This window comes from Drosophila teissieri, chromosome 3R (assembly GCF_016746235.2).
Source record: "Drosophila teissieri strain GT53w chromosome 3R, Prin_Dtei_1.1, whole genome shotgun sequence".
NCBI lineage: Eukaryota > Metazoa > Arthropoda > Insecta > Diptera > Drosophilidae > Drosophila > Drosophila teissieri.
Genome location: NC_053032.1, coordinates 16,081,247 through 16,102,974, shown reverse-complemented (window position 1 = coordinate 16,102,974; position 21,728 = coordinate 16,081,247). Strand labels below are relative to the sequence as shown.

Below are 21,728 nucleotides of genomic sequence, written 5' to 3'. Positions count from 1 at the left end.
AGTGAAAATGGTATATAGATCTTTATGAAAGTGACAAGAGTGTGGAAAAAACAGCAATAGTTAACAGACAGCAAGCAGTGTGTAGATAGTGTAGCCTCGAATGAAATTATATTTCGGGATGGAAATCGATGGGAAACATCGAAGGGTAGATCGAGTTTCCAGCCCGAATTACAATTTATTTCAAAGTTGAGGACCCCAGTCCAGTCCAACAACGTAAACAGCCAGTCATCAGTGTTTCAGTGGGGCAGGAACGTGTGTCGTTCAGGTGTTCAGGTGTTCAGGTGCCTAGTCCTCCAGGTTGCAGGACTTCTCCTCGGGACGCTCGGCCAGAGCCTCCTCAATAAAGCAAGTCACTTCCAGCTCACTCAGCAGCGATTCGTTGGAGGAGCACTCCGAATAATCCCCCATGTGGCTCGGCGAGAGGCAGGACAGGAAGCTCTCTACGCTGCAGATGCTATTTGCCCGGGTGCCATCCGGATCCAAAGAGTCGTCTGGTCCGATTTGGGTGCCACTTTCGCTGGAGCCCAGGGTTCCCTGGCTGAACAGCTCATCGGAGCTACTGATCTGCAACTGGCGGCGCATCTGCTCATTTTCTCCCGTCAGCTGACAGATGATCTGCTGGTTCTCATCACTGCTCCGGTCCTCGAAGTCGGCAGTCAGCTTCATCATCTCCAGCATGCGCTCGATTCGGGCATCCTGCTCTTGGACCACCTTCGCCAAGCCGGCCAGGTACTTCTCCTTCAGCTGGTAGCTATCGATGAACATGTCGCCTTCGCTCTGCTCCCGGTACTTCTCCATGACCAGCGCAATGCCCCGGTGGAACTCGGCGGCGGTCTCCTTGAGCTCGATGTTTTCCCGCAGCAGCTGCATCTGCTCCTCGTCGTCATTCTTCTCCGTCAGATACTTAAGCAGCTGCTCCTCGCGGAACTTGCGGCAGTTGGCCAACTCCTGGTCCACCTTTATGGCGTCGATTAGCAGCTCATCGGCCTTGACCTCCAGTTCGGCCAGGCATTCGGCAAAGTCCTTGGCCTTCTTGATTAGTGCGCTTCCCGATTCGGTAGGCTCCGGGCTCTCCATCCTGTCCAGCCGGTCGATCTGGTTCGGATTGCTCACGTTGAATTTAGATATTAAATGGATTCTATTCGACTTCTCGGCCAGTTGGGTACAGAGCTAGTCAATGCTAAAGTCATAGCCTACTAATACTGACTATTCCCAGCCTTCTAGAGCATTGTCACCACATATTTATACCCGTTACTCGTAGAGTAAAAGGGTATACTAGATTCGTTGAAAAGTATGTAACATATATATTCTTGATCAGGATCAATAGCCGAGTCGATCTGACCATGTCCGTCTGTCCATCTGTCTGTCCGTCTGTCTGTCCGTCTGTCTGTCCGTCTGTCCATCTGTCTGTCCGTCTGTCTGTCCGTCTGTCTGTCCGTCTGTCTGTCCGTCTTGATGTTTTTCATGTTTTTTCATTTTTGATTAGACTTGTAAATTTCTATCGATTTGCCAAAAAACTTTTTGCCACGCCCACTCTAACGCCCTCAAACCGAAAAAAACTGTCAGTGTTGAAGACTCGCCTTCGCACTTCCCCTAGCTGAGTAACGGGTATCAGATAGTCGGGGAACTCGACTATAGCGTTCTCTCTTGTTATATTTCCATTCATGTATGTATCCCTATCGCCTTGCAGGATAACCGCGTGCTGGCCGAGCTGGAGCAGCCGCGCACCTCGGCCAGCGCCAGCATGTCAGCATTGCCGCCCAGTTCCATGTTGAGCACGGTAAATAGCGAATTTAGAACCATATCAAAGAGTGGTAAGTATGCCGTTGATAACACTAATCCTGAAATAGATATTAATGGACTATGTATTACCCGCAGAACTCGAAGAAGAACTGAACCGCTACAAAAGAGCAGTTTTGGGCGGCGGCGGAGGAGGAGGAGGAGGTGGCGGTGGAGTCTCCGTCCTGTCCTCCGGCTACTCGAGCCTGCCGCAATCGCTGGCCTCCACGCTGCCCAATGGAGGGGCCAGCACCAGCTTGAGCGGCACCAGCCTTGGCTCGCACAGCGCGGCCGCCGCTGCTGCCGCCCACAGTGTATCCGCTGGACCGGGAGGCGTGGTCGGTGGCGGCGGCCAAGGCGGCCTATCATCCATATCGGCCCTGGTGCCCAACTCAATCAGCGGCATATCCTCGAGTCTGAGCAGCCATGCCATTCAATCCATGCAATACGGCACCGGACAGACGTCCGTGGAGAAACTGCTGAGCGGAACTAGTGGAATCACTGGCATTCCACCCCTGCCGGTAAATATTCACACGATGAAGGCTATGCCGACGGCATTAAGTCAGGTAAACCAGCTATTTTCAATCGCAATGAACTACGAACAACAACAGCTACCACAGCAATTATGTTGTACTATGTACTATGTACCGCTGCCGATCGATTTGCTTCAAGCTTGCCTTGCCACATCTAGAAAGTGCTACATACTCGTATATGCGTTATAACTTATAAGTTGTATTCGAATTCGATCCGTTTGAGTAGCCACATAGCCTAGCCATATAGCATACATAGAGCGACCATCCGCTTCTGTTGATCGTCGCTGTTGCAGCCACCGGCCGTTTGTTGTAGTCTCATTACTAATGAAAATAAAACCACTCACATTCAAGGCCACTCACGAATATCACACCACACTGAATCACAAACACCCATTGACAACTAAATTGCGTAAACTTGAATATTGCCTGTTAATCGTATATAAGTATTCGTTGTATCATTATATTCAATTTCGCTGGCATGCTAGATGTATCATTGGAAACACATTTATGTTACATCATGGATGGTATTAGTTAAACATATATGTTGCTAATATTATTCATATTTAATCCACCTGAATATAGATTCATACATCAAATCGAAGAAATGCTTTTACTACCCATCATAGTTCATGTTCTGTTCTGTTTAGAAATGATAAAACTGCAGATATCAAATAAATAAAAACTTGTTAATATTTTGGAAGCATTTCTTCGAAGATAATAAGCCGATTGTACACAACCATACTCATGCATCTGCTGCATTTACAGACATACCAACATATACATGCCAAGTTTGTATCGTTTGAAGGAGTTACATATTTGAAAGCTTTCCGTTACTCGTTGATGAACTTTTTGATGGTGATGATTGGATGCTAGCCGTGTTGCATAACCATGAATCCTCGCTTGGAGACAGCTTAAGTTAGCCACTCATGACCAGCCGAAAATCACCACCAACATGCTCAGTTGTTCATGCATAGATGTCCATTTAAGACATTCTAGATGCCTCTTGCCACTGGCAGCCGAATAAACGTGTATCTGTGATCTCTCTTTCCGTTTTATGTGCTTTCTCTGTCTTCCCTTTCTCTCTTTCTCTCTCTTTCCACTCTCTATAATGGTGAAATATCTAACTCGATCCCCATAACTCCGATTGTGATTGATCCGCGGTCAAAATAAATCAATCAATGAATTAATCGACTCGATCTTTATGTATGTCTGCATCTGTATCTCTGTGTGTGTGATCCTATGTTTGTGTAACGACACCTGTACAAATACCACAAACACCACAAATACCCTGTAAATTCTGAAAAAAAACCGAATATTCCAAATTCCACACAAATAAACACACACACCACCACACTGCAACTGAAATTGAACCCGAATTGAATTTGAATTTGAATCTGAATCTGAAACAAATCAAATATCGAATCAAATCGAATTGAATCGAACCGAACCGAGAAGCGCGGAACAATACAGCTGTACAATTTGCAGAGCACAACCATGCCCCTCCTGTCACTCAACTCGCATAACCTGCCGCCCGCCGGCTCGACCAGCTACTCGGCTCTGGGCGCCGGTGGCGGCACCTCGCTGACGCACCCGACCATGGCCAATCTGGGCCTGCTGGACACCGGCACCCTCCTGGGTACCGCCGGCTTGAGCGGATTGGGCGTGGGCCCAGGTGTCGGCGGCATCACTGGAGCCACATCTCTGTATGGCCTAAGCGGCGGCGGAGGAGCCGGTGGCCTGGGCAGCTCCTATGGCCCGCCCTTTCTGGACGTGGCGTCGAGCGCCTCGTATCCATTCACCGCGGCCGCCCTGCGACAGGCTTCCAAAATGAAAATGCTGGACGAGATCGACATACCGCTGACGCGGTACAACCGCAGCTCGCCCTGCTCACCCATTCCGCCGAACAACTGGGGACTGGACGAGTTCACCGACGGCCTCAGTGTCTCCATGATGCACAACCGCGGCGGCCTGGCACTGGGTGCCCTGGATTTGGACAGTGAGTATAATGGACTACCCATTATCCATGAGTGACAACCATTTCCCATTTTTAAAACAGCTCGCAATCATGGCCTGAATGGAGCGAGTGAACCGCAGGTGGACATGCTCGATATTCCTGGAAAGGGCCGCTGCTGTGTGTTCATAGCCCGATTTCCCTATGATCCTCCAGAGTAAGTAGTCATAGTTTTTTATCACATCATACTTAAAAGCCATTTCCCCACTGCATAAAGTTATGAAAGTCATTTTGCACGAGACAAATATCATCCATCAATCTTTAATTCGTTAACATAGATTAATTAAATCCAACATGAAGGAATAAATTCAAACACATTTAAGATATTTAGTTTGCTATTATTTTTTAAAAGTTTGCAATAATAATTAGTAGAGATCATTGAGCAAACCTTTTAAGTACATACATACGTATATTGATATCAAATTAGTTTTGAAACTATAGAAGCACCTAAAAGTATGCAATACATTTATGTAACTTTTCTTATCAAGATAACCAGTCGTATACGTGATATTATATTTTCTTAGCTAACTATCACTTTATCGTATAACACTCAATAGACTGACACTCAACACTTCTAAACTAACCAATGAGTAATAAATACAATATTTAAACGATTTTCCTTATGCGCAATCCTTAAACGATCCTTCCAACGGTTGTATGACTAACCGAACCTATACTGAGAACACATGAGATTAACCTTTGTTATTTTCAGTGTTCATAATGAATTCCTTTCCATGCCTTGCAGGGAGGCTGAGGGCGAGCTCTCCCTGTGCGCCGGCGACTATCTGCTGGTGTGGACCAGTGGTGAGCCCCAAGGTGGCTACCTGGATGCGGAGCTGCTGGACGGGCGACGCGGCCTCGTTCCGGCCTCCTTTGTTCAGCGCTTAGTAGGTGGGTGAATGCTTTCTAAGCCCAATAGCTCTCCCTTGATCTCTGCCTGCTATTACCTGTATCTGTAAATGTATCTGTATCTGAAACTGTATCTGTATCTGTATCTGCTAGGCGACGACCTGCTGGAGTTCCACCAGGCGGTGCTGTCGACGCTGCGCGATGCCGAGGACGGATCGATGCAGTGCGACACCACGTCGCTGCCCTCCTTGCCGCCGCACAACCCATTGCTCACACACACCCACGAGGATCTGGCTCGCTTGAGTGAGACGCACACCGATCTGGAGCACGACCAGGACGACATCAGCGACAATGGTAACTATTCCCGGTCCAAAACTGGTCCGACTTGGTCCTATAGACTTGTTAATCTTTTGGTTTTTGTGGCGATCCTCGAATGCGTCGCCCTGTGCATGGCATGAATGTGAGCATAACTTAGATCCCCTGATTAGATCCCCCTTCCCCGATTTGATCCCCTTTGAGCCGTTTGGCCATTTGGCCGTTTTGGGGCATCGCTAGCACCTAGTCCGCTGCATTTGGAGCTGCGCTATTGTCCCTGGGTCAATCAGCTGGCTAATGACACACTTCTTGCTCCCCTCCCGCAGTTCCAGCACCCAAGCACTTGACGCTGGAACGGCAGCTGAACAAGAGCGTGCTCATTGGCTGGTCGCCGCCGGAGCCAGTGGGCTACAACCTCATCGACAGCTACCACGTCTACGTGGACGGCGTGCTCAAGGTCACCGTGAAGGCCAACGAACGCACACGCGCGCTAATCGAGGGCGTTGACTCCACGCGGGTGAGATGAGCTGCCAAGAGTGGGAATGAAAGTCCTCCTAAAATCAAGAATAGATCGTTTTTGGGATCAGCGAAACGGTGGCATCCCGAAAAGCACCACCCAACCCGAAGATCATAACATATAATATGGCGAGTGAACCGTCTTTAAACAAGATGCAGCCATGTTGTTTTTGGACGATTTACTCCGGTTCTTATGCCATTTCCACTCACTATCTAATTTTCGCATGTTACTAACTACCTAACTAATCGAGTGCAATACACACATTTGTTTGATTACTATAGTAATACACTTACGTCTTTGCCTAATACCAGTAAATCTCAATGAACTTGCGGTTAAAACTTGTCCTTTGAAATACAAATTCGATCTATCATATTCCTTTTATATCCACTTAAATACAATAACCATCCTATATCCAATTTGGCAAACAATCAAGCATCACAATGCGTTCAGAAACAGAACCTTTCATTTATTCTTGATCTTATGAGACGTATTCCGCACCTATCCATATACGAGACTGAGTAATAAACCCCACCTCTCTGCCCCATCCAGCCGCATCGCATCAGCGTGCGGAGCGTGACCCAGAACCGGCAGACGTCGCGGGATGCCGCCTGCACGATGATCATCGGGCGGGACACCGCTCACCTGGGCCCCTCGGCGGTGCGCGCCTCGCACATAACTTGTTCCTCGGCGGTCATCTCGTGGCTGCCGGCCAACTCGAACCACCAGCACGTGGTGTGTGTAAACAATGTGGAGGTGCGCACCGTCAAGCCGGGCATGTACAGGCACACGATCACCGGCCTGGCGCCGAGCACCCAGTACCGGGTGACGGTGCGGGCCAAGCACCTGCGGGCCGTGGGCCAGCACGCGGCGAATGTGGGCCAGAGTGTGGTCGGTGCTGGGCGGCCGGGGCAGGAGGAGGCGCCCGGAGCATACGCCGACTTCCGCACCCTGACCAAGGGCCTGCCCGATCCGCCGCAGGAGATCCAGCTTGAGGCCGGTCCGCAGGATGGTACCATTCTGGTGACATGGCAGCCGGTTAACAGGCCCACCTCGACGGGGCCTGTAACCGGCTATGCTGTGTACGCCGATGGTAAGAAGGTCACCGACATCAACTCGCCCACCGGCGACCACGCCCTCATCGACATCGGCAAACTGGGCGTCTTCAATCCGCGTGCCGTCACCATACGCACCAAGTCCCGCGACTCCCAGTCGGCGGACAGTGCGCCCATTTTGATACCAAGTAAGGCCCATCCCTGTCTCCGATTGAAGCCTCTTTCAGTGAGATACTCTGCCATGCCATTTCCAGACACTGTGCGCAATGCGGTGGCCCGCCGGGGTCCCAACCAGATGGGCATGGGTCCGCAGTTGCCGCAGGGACCGCACGGGATGCCGGTGCAGCAGCAGATGGGCGGCATGCCCGGCCAGCCGGGTCAGCAGGGTCAGCACATGATGGGTGGGCAGCAGGATCACGGCCAGTACGATCCCAACCAGATGCAGCAGCAGGGCATGCAGCCGGGCCAGCCGGGTCAGCCGGGTCAACCGGGTCATCAGGTGAGTGCGATGTCGTGTTGGTGGGCCGCCCAACGCGTACACTGTAAATAATGTTCTGTGAACTCGTTTCATTTTATCATTTCGAACTTCAATTGGCTGAGAGCTGTTCTAAATTCTATTGTATCCTTAACTTGAAGCCAACACACCATCGAAGAATGTACATAAGTTATTCTCGTGTAAACTACCACATACCTTCTACCAACCCGAATGCTAGTCACACAAAAGGAATACCTTCAAGTTAACGACCATTGCTTGTAAAACCCGCGCACCACCATACCAAGATTGAATTGAAGCCACCCGAAATCCATACGAATCCATATACCCTATATTGCATCGAATCATTTCTGAACTTTTATATTTCACTTAAGAGTTCGATGTTGACCTTTATTTATTTAAACATTTACCTCTTCCTCACATCTTCTCTCTCTGTTTATCCTCCAATATCTTTTTGACTGCCTTAAATTTTCAATTTCCAACTATATCCTACTACTACTACTACTTTCGGTCGATTTCTTTTGCAAATGAACCTATTATATACATACACTGAGAGAAATTGTTGAGACAATCGCACAAAATTCACACAAATTTCACATGTCAAAGAACTGCGAGACTATTGAGTCCTCGATCTTTGCGATAAGAACCCAAGCAATTGAATTGAGCCCTTCTTCTCCCACCCAAAGAACTTGTATGTATGTAAAGTTACTCACATTTTCTTTTTATAATTTCTATCTGGTTTTTTAATTCTTTTGGTACTTAAGAGATATGCCAGAGTATGCAACCTTTGCTAGAACCATTTGTTTCATTTCGATTTCTTTCGATTTCCTGCGATTTTGGGTTTTCAGTTAGTTTGAGTATAGTTCACAACTAGCATGTCAGCAGCAAATTGCAAATTATAACAAATAACAATAAAATATATCTAAGATTTTGAACTTGGTTGAGTTGTTCCGATTTCAAGTAGAGTTCTAACTAAGTATTGAGCGGAAATGCTGAACAATTGTCTTAAGGAAAACGCAATGCAACGAACAATTTTAAACGAAACAAGTACATGTTCATTTTCATTATATGAAACCGAAACCGAAACCAAAACCGATATCGAACCCGTACACCTTGATACCGATACCGATACCGATACCGAAATCGACAAACAGCCCGACGGAGGCTCCGGATTGTTAGGTGGCCTGCTCGGTGGCCTCTTCTCGAAACCCACACAGAATCAAGTGAACCAGAATGTAAGTTATACCCACAACATCTCTCGCATATTGAACACACACACACACACCTCGCCACACACACCACACACACCACTAGCCATAAGTATCTGTAACACTTTGCGTACAAGTAACTACTATATCTAGATTCGATGCATATTTATTTGGTTAGCTTAGCTAAAAACGATTGCTAAACAACCAATTAGGCTTGTATATTCAAGAAAATACAAAGCAATTAACAGACTTTGGTTTGCTTTTGAGTTCTTTGTAGATTTTTCTCATTTATTTTCTTAGTAAATATGCCTTTAGGGATGAAAATTCAACATTTCGGCTGATCTGTAAGTGCCTCTAAATCCTTAAATATTGGTAAAGAAATAATTCAACAGGGCTACAAATTGCATGGCTATTGCTGGTATTACGATAAGTAGGTCTTAGAAGAAAGAGTTAACTTAGTCTACCGCGATTGGACTCAGTGCTTGGTGAAACCCTTGTCTGATAATTCCGTCCCAATGTATCTACAAGTACCACAGCTCGAATTCTTCGTCTACTAATCTACTAATCTTTTCAAGAAATCCCTCTATACATATGTAAATACGTATGTAAATGCTAGAAACATGTGTAAACACCCACACAAGTCACTGGAAGATACCACCCGAAACCAAACATACCAGACATAAAGAAACTCCGTGCTTTCTTACTACCGACAACATCCTAACCCCTCAGTGTTCATACTCGCTTAGCTTCGTACTCGACTATCAGCTATAGATCTTTGGCTTTTCAGTTTCTATAATATATATGTACTTAGCTCGTAATGCTCCATTGAAACACTACACACTCTACACCCTACACACACTAGACTACACACATACAGCTTTCGTAACTCCTTAGTAGTCTAAAGAGATAATGCAAATGCTAAAGCATCCAGCTAAGTGCAGACGCCTCCACTTTGCTAAACGAAAACCTCTCTAAAGACAATGTGAATGAAAAACAGAGTACTAATTACCAATTGCAACACCCCGAAAAAAAGAAAACCAGAGTCCAAAATCAAACGCTAACAAAATTTTAAATTCATTCAAATTGATTTAAATTCCTGCGATCGTCGCCATCACACCAACCAACCAACCAACCAACCAGGGCTATCAGCCAGGCCAACCAGGAGCGCAGCGGGGCATGGTCCCGATTCCAGGAAGACCGCAGGGACCACAGCAACAGCAGCAGCAGCCCTACGGACCCCAGGGTCCCATGGGCGGGCCACGCTTTCGAGGACCAGTTCCCGGCCAGCTTAACATGCAGGGCCAGCAGATGCAGGGGCAGATGCAAGGGCAGCTGCAAGGGCAGATGCAAGGGCAGATGCCAGGTCAGATGCCCGGTCAAATGCCAGGTCAAATGCCTGGTCAGATGCCGGGTCAAATGCCGGGTCAGATGCCAGGTCAAATGCCCGGTCAAATGCCGGGTCAGATGCCTGGCCAAATGATGGGACCACGAGGACCGCTCAACCAGCAGCAACAGCAACAGCAGCAGCAGCAGCAGATGCAGCAGGGCCAGATGATGCCCGGCCAGCAGCCAGGACAACAGCAGACTCAGCCCGGCCAGCCAGGACAACCGGGTCAGATGCCCGGAGCACAGAAGAAGCCCCGCTACTTTGTGGCCATGTTCGACTACGACCCATCCACGATGAGTCCCAATCCCGATGGCTGCGACGAAGAGCTGCCCTTCCAGGAGGGCGACACGATCAAGGTAAGCCCCCTGATTCCCGAGACAAGCCAATCCACACAGAACCACCAAGACACTTTCCAGCCGCAGCAGCGATCTCGCGGAGCAACCAACCAATGGTGAGCCCGATCTCCACCGATCCGATCCGATCCGATCTGATGCGATAAGATCGGCAAAAAAACCCAATCGAAGATGCAATTTGGATGCATTGGCGACCAATGAAGAATTGGCTGCGCTTGCTTGTTGCGCTAATTGAATGAATCAGTGCATGTTTTTCCTTCGCTCCGAACTCTTTACATCCTCAGTAATCTCATCCCAAGAATCAGATTCGTTGCGAGTTGACCCCCGACCTCCAGAACAAACCAACCAACCAAACCAACTAAACCAACCACAACTATCTAACCAAACAGTACTCTATATCCACCTATGTAGACGTTGTTCTCTCTTCTAATAGTTCCATAAATACTCGTTAAGTTAGCGTTATGCACTCAATACACTTAACAACTACAATAATCACCCATTGCCCGATTATCCATGACCAACACTAATATCCGGTTATACCGGCCTGTTTCCGGTCTTGTCTAAAATAGGTATTTGGTGATAAGGATGCCGATGGCTTCTACTGGGGCGAGCTGCGCGGTCGCAGGGGCTATGTGCCGCACAACATGGTCTCCGAGGTGGAGGACACCACCGCCTCCATGACCGCCGGTGGCCAGATGCCCGGTCAGATGCCCGGCCAGATGCCCGGCCAGATGGGCCAGGGTCAGGGAGTGGGCGTCGGCGTCGGCGGCACCGCCCAGGTGATGCCCGGCCAGAGTGCTCCGCAGCAGAGCATGCGGAACGTGAGTCGCGACCGCTGGGGTGACATCTACGCCAACATGCCCGTGAAGCGGATGATCGCGCTCTACGACTACGATCCCCAGGAGTTGAGTCCCAATGTGGATGCCGAGGTAAGTCTAATCATTGTCTCCTTAGTTGCCCTTCGATTTGTTGCTCATTCGATTTGCATACACAAGCGCCGGGAAAGTCAGGCAGGAGGTCTTATGGGCGGCTTTTTCGGCGGCTTACTGCCAGGTTTTAGCCAGCATATTGTTGCCCCTGTGGCCAAAGAAGTGAGTCCGGTCCCATAGATAAGAGTAAAGTACTATTGCTAGGGGTTCATTAGTAGAGTACGTGAACTAACTTTTGATGCTTTGGAAAATATCGCCAAATAGTCCCACACTGCGTATGCGTAATATTTATTAAAGGCATATATCGCAGGCGGGTCTTGAGGCTTATTATTTGGTTAAATCAGTAAATTCCTGGCTCGGATTAGCATAAAATACCACTAAGGAAGCCTCATTGCCATTCTTTCTTGTATGCTCATTTTTATTAAAATATCGATGATATATAAAGGACAGCTTGAACATGCTACCATAATTTTATTGTTCTGAAAAGACGCCAAAAGCTCTTCAATTATACAAATGTTTTTGTTGATAGCTTAACCTAATAGCGCATATTCGACATCTTTCGCACCAACAGCAGGTGGAGTTGTGTTTCAAGACGGGCGAAATCATACTCGTTTACGGTGATATGGATGAAGACGGTTTCTACATGGGCGAGCTGGACGGCGTGCGCGGCCTGGTGCCGTCGAACTTCCTGGCGGACGCGCCCGACCAGTACAACAACCAGATGGGTCCCGGCGGAGTGGCCGGTCGCGGCGGGCTCAGCCAGAGGGGCAGGGGTCAGGGGCCAGGAGCGAGGGGGCCGCCGCCCCCGCCACGTGACAACATGATGCCCGGAATGGGCGGTCGCGGCCAGCCGGGCAAAAGTAAGTAGGCTTTGTGCAGATCGAGCTGCCAGTGGACTTTCGCATTTTGGTTTACGTTCTCTTCAGTTTTTCTTTGGTTCGAATTGAATGCGAATTAACCAGTGACCGAGCGATGCTGATTCGATAGCGATTCGATCAACTATTACGGGCTTACAAGTTACGAGTTAACGTAATCATGTTTATTTAACGTTTTCGGTTCCTTTTCGGTTGATTCGTTTTCAAAAGAAATCTGAAATACAACAAAATAATACAAAACATGTACTTTAATCTCGAAAGCACTTTATCAGATGAATAACTATGCAGGTTCTTCCAGACTACATAACAATTCCACCAGCGGGATAATATATACTCGTACTATACTATAGCAATCCATTTCTGTTCCGATGCCCCAAGTGTTTTTTTTTCTATTTCGATTTCGTTTTCGTATTTTGATTTCGTTTTCCAAACGATATATATTATATATATTACAGATCAGCGAACACAGAGAATATTTTCACTCCTCTCTTTCTGTCTTAACTTTCTATCGCAATAAAATTTCAAGTGAAACAAAACAGCTACAAGTTAAATACAATTTCTGATTTTGAACGCCGCTAATTTGATTTCCATTACGATTCCGAGCGAACTTTTGTACAACTCTTTTCTCCCATTTTTTAACCCTTAATCTTAAATGCGATTTTCGTTGATGTACAAACTCAATAATTTCCAGCACCAATCAGTTTGATATTTCCAACTTTTATATATATATATATATGAATATTCCCTTCTTGTTTTGTACGACTTTTGTTTGGATTCCAATGATATAATTCTAATCCAATAAAAATATGCAATAGATAGTTGTTGTTCTTGTTGTTGTACACACACAATATTACATTTTCCCACGCATCTGAGCATCCCCATTGATTCCATTGATCAACCACCAATCATCCTGAATGGAAGAAGTTATAGAATGAAAGTCCGAAACTTTGGGGCCAATTTTCACTATGTTCATGTTCATTACCTATATCCTCTGTATATAACTCTTCACCTAGCATTATTTTACTTGTCTGTACCGATACTGATACTGATACTGATACTGATAATTATTATTATTTAACTTCCCTCATCTTTCTCGTATCCTGTCTTTCCCTGTCTTGCGTGCCTTTTTCTAGACGTGTATGATTCTAGATGGTCTCTTGCATGATACTTATACTCAAGTATATTTGAATACAGTTTTGGTTTCTTTTCGGTTTTGTTACGATTTTGTTGTTTTTAGTGAAGCAATTGTTTGCCTTATCGATACGAATTACTTGCACCTGATTGCCGAATGAGTTCATTGCCAAGTTGATCACCACCGAGCCATAGATCACCATAGATCACAAAGTCAACCTCTGAATGTGCCTGGTACCGATGAAGAAGTAGTGCTAATGTGAAAGTCACCCAGAATGCCCCAATCAACCGATGGGAACGGGAGGAGCCAGAGCCATAGCCCAAGATTAGTGGTGGTGGCCAGATCCAGAGGATCAGATCCGATCGGGACAAAGGTCCTAGGGAACTACGGTCGAGTAGAGGAGTATGGTACCGCTAAGCTATGAACCCTTTGAGTCCCGGATACCCGAAACCGAAACCGAACCCAAAACCGAAACCCCAAAAAAAATGAAAAAAAATTAAATGAATACCCCCGATATTGTTTGAACGAGTACGAGTATCTGCTTTTCGAAAGAAATATTTCTTTTAGCGTTGATTCCTCTCGTTGATTTCTCGTTTTTGGATTTTCTTTTCGTTTTCCGTTTTCCGTTGACTTCTTTCCTTCTGGTTTTCTGAATGTTGGTCTTGTTTGTTTGCCAATTAGCTTCTTCGATATATATATATTTGATATTTGTTCATTTTTGTTCAAAATATAACAACAAAAACAACAACAGCATCAGCAAGGGCTCCAAAGCACCAAATCCAAAATGTTTCAATTCTCAAATAAATACGAGCAGTATTTTGTGTTTTAATGTACATTTTATATTGTAAAATACCTAAATCAAATTTAATCTACTTATCTCCATATAACTACTACTACTACTACTACTTATATATATTGCAATATATACATACTAAGCCAATTAAGTGCCCGTCCACATGCTATATAACATGTATCTTATCTAAAATATACTCTAAACTGCATACAAAAGCTTGTGCAAATGCAAGAAATGAACCGAAATCTGAACATAAGTAATTCAGAGAACCCAAGAAGTCCGAAATCGGGGTTCGAATAGGGCTATATTTCGTTAGCCAAACGAAGAAGGTAATATTTAAATCAATTCTAATCTACTTACGTCTGGACCAATAACCACTATCAAATCAAATGCAATCATTTTAACTTAACTCTCTATCTCTCACATTTTACCAATCCGATTTAATCTGAATCTGAATCCACTTGGCGCCTCTTTCTCTCGTTTCAATTATGTCTTTGCGCAAAACAAAATTTAAAACATAACATTTTTGAAAACGCCCGTATTGTATTTGGATGTAAAGCGGGATCTTTTGGGTCCATTGAAATCTTTTATTTAACCCTTTCATTTTGAGTTGTCGATTGATTTGTTCGTGAAGTGCGGTGAATTATATAGAACAGCGATTATTTGATTAACCTCCCAACTGCGCGCGGAAATGAGTAAATATATATATGTATATCCAATCATTGCAACCTTAAAAACATTAATCACAGTTTCTGAACAGGCAGCTCCGAACTATCTGCAAATTCAACGCGAATAAATTCAATTTTTCGATTCGTTTTCATTTCGATTTCAATGCCTAAGTTCGATCTGAGTTTCAATTACGATATTTTCCGTTTTGACTACTACAACTTCTTTCAAATAATTTTTTGTAATGGTCTGCTGTGGTAAATGTGAAGTCTTTATGTTATATTCGTTGCTATAGATGCTCGCCCTGCTTCCCCTACACTGTTAGACAACACGGGCCATCCTGCCCCCGATCACCAAACGCAGGTAAATACTCTTTCTCTTTTGTTTCCTTTTGTTTTGATATATCGAACGTATGAAAAGAAAGCAAAGATATACAATACTTTCATTTGTTTGTTTGTGAAAATAAATGCTAAAGCTAATCTAAAGAAAAGAGTTAAGAATACGCCAAATGTAACCACAACTGTTCACCTAATACCCCAAACCGTATACCATCTTATTATTGCTACAAAACAGATACAAATACTACAACAACAGTTACCTACTCCTGTACCTGTACCTCTGTACCTCTACCTGTACCTGTTACCTGTACCTATATCTTTACTTGCTGTCTCTGTCACTCATTACTTTTCGGTTCCGATTCTCGGCAACAAGCCAGCAAAAAGCCACCCCGCCCCCGAAAAGAACGTATTATCACGACACTCAGACAGAAGAGGAACACGCCATCTCTTTCCCTCGACATACTGCTATCGCTTTCCTGCACACGCGCCGGCTGTGTTGTGCGGACTCTCTCACACTCGCCAGTACTCGACTTGATCGTCCATTGTTCCGTCCTCTTTTCTCTATACCGCTCTACATCGCTCTCTCTTTCTCTCTCTGTATCTCTCTTTATGTCTTTAGCTAGTACGCATACTTCCTATCTCACCATGTCTATATGTATCCATTCCAATCCCGATTCAAACGCTTACAGTACAGTACTTGAACATTCCAATTAACGATACCAGATACCAGAATCAACTGATTTATATATACCTATATATATATAGTACATATGTATAGCTAGCAACATGTTTATCTTGTAGTTAACATCCAAAGACAACAGCGACATTATAAATACAAACATTCCAACAAATCAGCAAGGCTCGTCCGTGTAAAGATACAACCCAAGATCGTTGCATTCATACTATAGTCTGTAATATACTCGCAATCGAACTCAGAACAGAAAATAAGGTGTATGTGTGTATAGTCTGTATATAAAATCGAATGTTCAACAAGGATGTTCAACAAATATCAGCAACGATTTCCACAGCAACAATCATTTACATCGATTTTTCTTCAGTTTGTCGTTCACTTGATTTCATACATTTCAATTGCCTTGATTTTTCTAACTATTTCACAGCTTTTCATTTACTTAAATGTTTTTGGTTTGCCTATATCTACTCAGCTTACAGACTTTCCAAGCTTTGCAGCCATTGATCTGCCAAGAAGAGCGGATAAATCAGTTCATTTTGCTACCCAAAATATATATAAATAAATCCCCAATAACATCAGATGAATTGAAAACGAATATGCTTAAGCCTGGTCAATTCTAGTTGTTACTCGAAAACATGCCAGATATTATTTCTTTCCTTAGCCCGCAGAGCAAACAATACAAATTCCGGACAGTGAGATAAAAAGCTTTCCAATTTGTGTACAAATCTATTCACACAGTATCCGAAACTCCTTATCTTAGAATCGCTAGATACCAAATACCAGATACCATATATGCCAGATACAAACTCACACACTCAAGTAAACGTATTGCTGATAAGCAGCGATGCATACCTATAAATATATATATATATATATCTATATATGAATACATTTTTGTTTTCTTACTGGTATACGCTACTAATTATATTAATTAATTGCTACTACTACTATATGGAATATTGGATGTAATGTGTACAAATTTCTATGTGATTCACTGTATGTGTAATACCTTGAGTTTTTGGTTTCGTAAGTTGCTTTTTCGGTTCTTTTCCCCGCCTCAGTTGAACCCAAACTGTATTTGCTTTCGATTACTATCAGCATTTCCCTCATATGATTTCCTCTGGCTCACCCTCGTCAAGTATAAGTTACCCAACTAGATTTGCATTTAGCTCTTACTTTTATCAATGCTCAAACACCGAAGTGAAGTATATAGCAAAACGATGACTCAAAACACAATGTTATTTTTTTGGTTCGTTTAGTTCATCGACACAACTCATTCCGGATGCCAAAGATCCGCAGATTATTTTTGATTTCGATGATTGTCTAGACACGTTCACAAAACACAACCTGCGACATTTCATCAAGGTAGTGTAAATAAATAGAGTTCTAGAACCATAGAAGTCCGGTTTGATGCGGGACATCCAGAGTCCTTTCGCACTGTCCGAAGTTTTTTGTCAGAATGCGTATCTTTTTGGAAATATATATCTTATTTTTGCCATGCAAGTTTACGTTCTTCTTTGGCCTTAGGCTCGTTTTTTTATTGATTTCAGTTGACAAACTTTTGAGAAACGTTGCTAGTTCTACATATTTTTGTTTCGTTCCAACCAAAAGGAAGTGTATAAAGAATCAAATCACGTAATGCTACTGTTACTCGTTTCAATTGAGAGCCGGAAATCAAGCCTCCTGCTACCCTCGCTCCATGCGGAGATGATGGCACTCGGAGTCCATTGATTGCGTACCGGCCTAGCACTATGTTTCATCTAGAGCGGATCCCCAGAATCCTCAGAATCCCCAGCGGATTCGAGTTCGGTTTTTTGACTAGCCTCTTTCCGTAGTTAATGAAACGTAGCTGCCATTAATAAAACACAACCAATCCATCAACAGCAAACTCGGCGGCAAATGCTCGAGGATCTCGCTAAACTAACCGATACCCCAGCTAACAGAAAACATACTTGAGAGAGCATTGAAAGAAAAAATCAATCCATGAAAATATTAAGAAACCCCCATAAATATACGTACCATATATATATAAATATATATATTCTTAACAATTAGTTTGCCATTCGTTTAATGCGCCCACCTGATAAGCGATTGGAAGTCCGACTAACGTGTCTTTTGTGGTCCTTGGACCAACGCCACCTTGCAGGGGATGATCGGTCGCGTTGGTAATGTCGGCCTGCAGCAGCAACAGCAGCAGCAGCAGCAACTCCAACAGCAGCAGCAGCAGTATGGTCAGCAACAGACGCAGATGGGACAGCAGCATCAGCAACAGCAGCAGCAGCAGCAGCAAATGGGACAACCTGGAATGATGGGTCAGCAGATGGGCCAGCCGATGGGTCAGCAGATGGGACAGATGGGTCAAATGGGTCAGATGGGTCAGCAGCAGATGGGACAGCAGCAGCAACAGCCGCCGACGACACAGGCGCAAACGGGCGGACTATTCTCCGGCGCGACTAGCCTGCTCTCTGGTGCTACCTCGGCTGCCACCGGTGGTCTATTTGGGTCGAAGCAACCGCCCAAGACGGATCCAATGCAACCACAAGGTGGTGTGCAGCCAGCGCAGCAACAAGCAAACGCCTTTGGTGCCCAGCAGCCTGGCATGGGCATGCAGCAGCAGGGGGGGATGCAGCCCGGAATGCAGCCCGGAATGCAGCAGGGCATGCAGCAGGGGATGCAGCAGGGCATGCAGCAAGGGATGCAGCAGGGGATGCAGCAGGGCATGCAGCAGGGGATGCAGCCCGGAATGCAGCCCGGAATGCAGCAGCAGCAGCCACAACAAGTGCCACCGCAAGCCCAGGCGCCGCCTCCAGGACCGGGCGCCGGATTGCTGGGCGGGCTTAAGGGCATCGCGGCAGCGGCGCCCGGCGGCGATGTCCTGTCGAAAGGCAAAGATCTCTTCGGAAAATTCGGGTTCGGCTTTGGCAAATAACCCCGGTCATTCTATAGGGTCCTGTTATATTATTCGTAGATTAGACTTATTATTACTATTATGATTATGATTATGAGTATGATTATTGCTATTGATTACGATTACTAAGCTAATATAAAATGGAACACAAATGATAATGATGGTGGACAGACAAACCAATGCTAACGTTAATACCCAATCCCGGTGCCGAGCTGTTGGCCAATGCATATGTATGCTGTTGTTGTCGATATGATATGATATGATATGACTAATAGTACTAATACTAATGGTAATATTTTTTATTAATTAAATTAATGGAAATATTATGAGTGACCGACGAGCAACAGCAGCATCGGCCAAGCAGCCGGGCCACAAAAAAAAACCAAATAAAAAAAAACAAAGCCACAGAAAAGCCCAGATAAATTGTTGTAAAATTATTTAACAAATTGCCTGCCGGTTTAGGTGACTGCAACTCCATTAACCCACTAAAGGATAAAGCTCTATAATAGAAGACCACACACACACACACCACACACACAGACGCAGTACACACCACTCACATAGATACTGAACACACATATATTATACAAATACCAAAACAAATACAAATACAAGTAAGGGAGGAGAAGAAATATATTATATACATACATTATATTTACAATTATTTGTTAACGCACATTGTTAAATTTGCTACTGTTGCTGACCAGTTTATAAATAATAACCAAAAAAGATATGAGGAATGATGGAGAAGATGAGAAATGAGAAATGAGAAGATAAAGCAAACACATAAGGTAAACTAAACCGAACATAAACATAAACATACATATATTATATGTATATATTTAAAATATATTGAAAACTAAATTGAAATACACTAAAATTACATTTATAAATCAAAACACAACCGAATGTTGAGCAATGTCAGACAAGCGGAATGACGAAAAACAAAAATACATACATTAAAGTAAATAAATAAATCGATATGGTACATATTTACATATATTCGCATATACTAAATACGATTTCGCATTCAAGCCAACCTCAAATCGGGCGCATTTCCAAGACTAGGCGACCTTGACTTCCAGTCCAGTGCAAGAAGATCACTTTCCCCAATCCCAGTCCTATTGCATATAGGGTTGCAACCCAAACCCACTCTATTCTCAATCCAGTGATAGCCTGAGCCAAATACCAACCCAATACCTAATCCCAAAACTCCCAGTTCCCAGCTCCCAGATCCGAGATCCCAAATCCCAAATCGAAAGCCTTCGACTGCTCGACTCAAAACTTCTATTCAACGCCCCACTTTCTCAGTGTTTGATGTCCATAGAAGCCATATGCGATAAATATCAGTGTAACTTAAAGCAAACCAAAGACCAAGAGAGATCTACTCCTACATAAATACATATATGGGATACCCAATGGCAAATACAAATATAATGTACTAAGCACAAGATCGTAGCGTTATAGACCCAGAATACCCAAAGAGACCCAGGAGACATGTTCACAAAATTCAGCAAGGAGACTTTCTCACACCTTCTTTAGCAACTTAAGCCGCCCCCTGCTACTAAGTACTTCCTATCGCTATCTATCTACCCCTGCCTATCCAAAGAACACTCTTTCGAACGTTATTTTACTACTACCAATTACAAATTACCAATTACAAATTACCAACTACTAACTACCAACTACCGATAGTTAGTTACGCCGCGCATACGACTAATTCGGTTTCCCTCGCGGAGAAGCCTGCTTTTCAACCGGATCGAGAAAAGATAGTCAAGTGTTTCCTAATGTTTAAAATTGCTTTGACTCAGCCCTCATACACACTCGGCATACAGAAACAAATACATCGCGTACCTCTTGCTTTACGAAGAAAAATACAAACATTCAAGATGTGAAGAGTATAAAGATAACAAAGTATATTAATGACAAAATTTACCAAACAAATACATTAAACGAGCCATGTTTAAAGAGCGCATAGAGTTGCAATGCATATGTACATGTGCTTGGCCGGCAAAAATAATTGTGAGCAAATGATTACTTTAGACACACACACACACAAACACAATTACCACAGAACGACACATAGATACACTGCAATTAAACCGAACACTGTAAATTGTAAGCTGGCAAATATGTAGTAGGCGGGCAGAACAAATTAGATATCGGAGTTAGCCAGAAGTTATGAATGGAGGAGACGGACTTACCGAAATCGAAACAAGCGTTAACTTTTCCCACGTAACTGATTTAAATCTTACAATCTTACAATCAAGTCACTGTATTATTCAGCCACATCGGAACGACAATTACAATCTACAAGCCTAACTTCGGCATCCACCGAAGCCGGAAGTCCGCAAAATATATCACATCCGGAATACGGACATGGACAGACCGGAAACACACACGCAGAAACAAACACAAACACAAACAGATTCAGATTCAGATTCAGATACAGATACAGAAGCAGACAGAAACACTCTATAATCATTTACTAGAAACACCTTTACAAGTATACAACAGTTTATTTCCTCGGAAACCAAGCGAACAATATAGAATAAATGAAATTAAATTCCCATTAAACACACACTGGCAAAACAGAAGAACAGAAAAACAGAAAGCAAAAAAAATGATAATGGCAATGAGTACTATGCAATATGAAATGGATAAACAAAACAAATGAAAACCAACTAAATTGTTATACTGTATTATTATACTTTTTCTATAAATTATAATTTCCTTATTGAACGACAAAAAGCGAAAAAATAATAATTAAACAACAATTCAAAAAAAACTCCAACCAGCATTTCAATTGCCCCAATGAGTATAAGAATTCAGTTTTCTGCGCAGTTCAGCGGCATTACTCATACGCCACGTATACCGCCATGCAGATTAGCTGTTTGAG

The 21,728-nt window shown here is 44.2% G+C and overlaps 2 protein-coding genes across 8 annotated transcripts in view; one reads left to right on the top strand and one right to left on the bottom strand.

The window, feature by feature from the left end:
- The window catches only part of LOC122622657 (peripheral-type benzodiazepine receptor-associated protein 1), a 28,422-nt gene extending 6,816 nt beyond the window's left edge, over positions 1 to 21,606 (top strand). Inside the window, exons 5-19 of one of the 7 annotated variants that reach the window (XM_043801275.1) lie at positions 1,691 to 1,814; positions 1,879 to 2,300; positions 3,798 to 4,308; positions 4,369 to 4,480; positions 5,069 to 5,214; positions 5,326 to 5,526; positions 5,814 to 6,004; positions 6,554 to 7,244; positions 7,311 to 7,555; positions 8,704 to 8,784; positions 9,898 to 10,500; positions 11,067 to 11,426; positions 11,998 to 12,286; positions 15,188 to 15,255; positions 18,068 to 21,606. In XM_043801275.1, coding sequence (XP_043657210.1) covers positions 1,691 to 1,814; positions 1,879 to 2,300; positions 3,798 to 4,308; positions 4,369 to 4,480; positions 5,069 to 5,214; positions 5,326 to 5,526; positions 5,814 to 6,004; positions 6,554 to 7,244; positions 7,311 to 7,555; positions 8,704 to 8,784; positions 9,898 to 10,500; positions 11,067 to 11,426; positions 11,998 to 12,286; positions 15,188 to 15,255; positions 18,068 to 18,850 — 4,827 coding nt within the window. In that variant the 3' untranslated portion in view covers positions 18,851 to 21,606. Of the gene's footprint in view, positions 1 to 1,690; positions 1,815 to 1,878; positions 2,346 to 3,767; positions 4,309 to 4,368; positions 4,481 to 5,068; positions 5,215 to 5,325; positions 5,527 to 5,813; positions 6,005 to 6,553; positions 7,245 to 7,310; positions 7,556 to 8,703; positions 8,785 to 9,897; positions 10,501 to 11,066; positions 11,427 to 11,997; positions 12,287 to 15,187; positions 15,256 to 18,067 lie in introns of all 7 variants that reach the window. The other 6 variants (XM_043801274.1, XM_043801276.1, XM_043801279.1 and 3 more) reach the window with 6 other exon arrangements.
- LOC122622660 (FGFR1 oncogene partner 2 homolog) lies at positions 3 to 1,200 on the bottom strand. Its single transcript, XM_043801283.1, has one exon. It carries the CDS (start codon positions 1,075 to 1,077, stop codon positions 286 to 288), a length of 792 nt encoding a protein of 263 aa, XP_043657218.1. The 5' UTR covers positions 1,078 to 1,200; the 3' UTR covers positions 3 to 285.
- Positions 21,607 to 21,728: the final 122 nt, after the last annotated feature.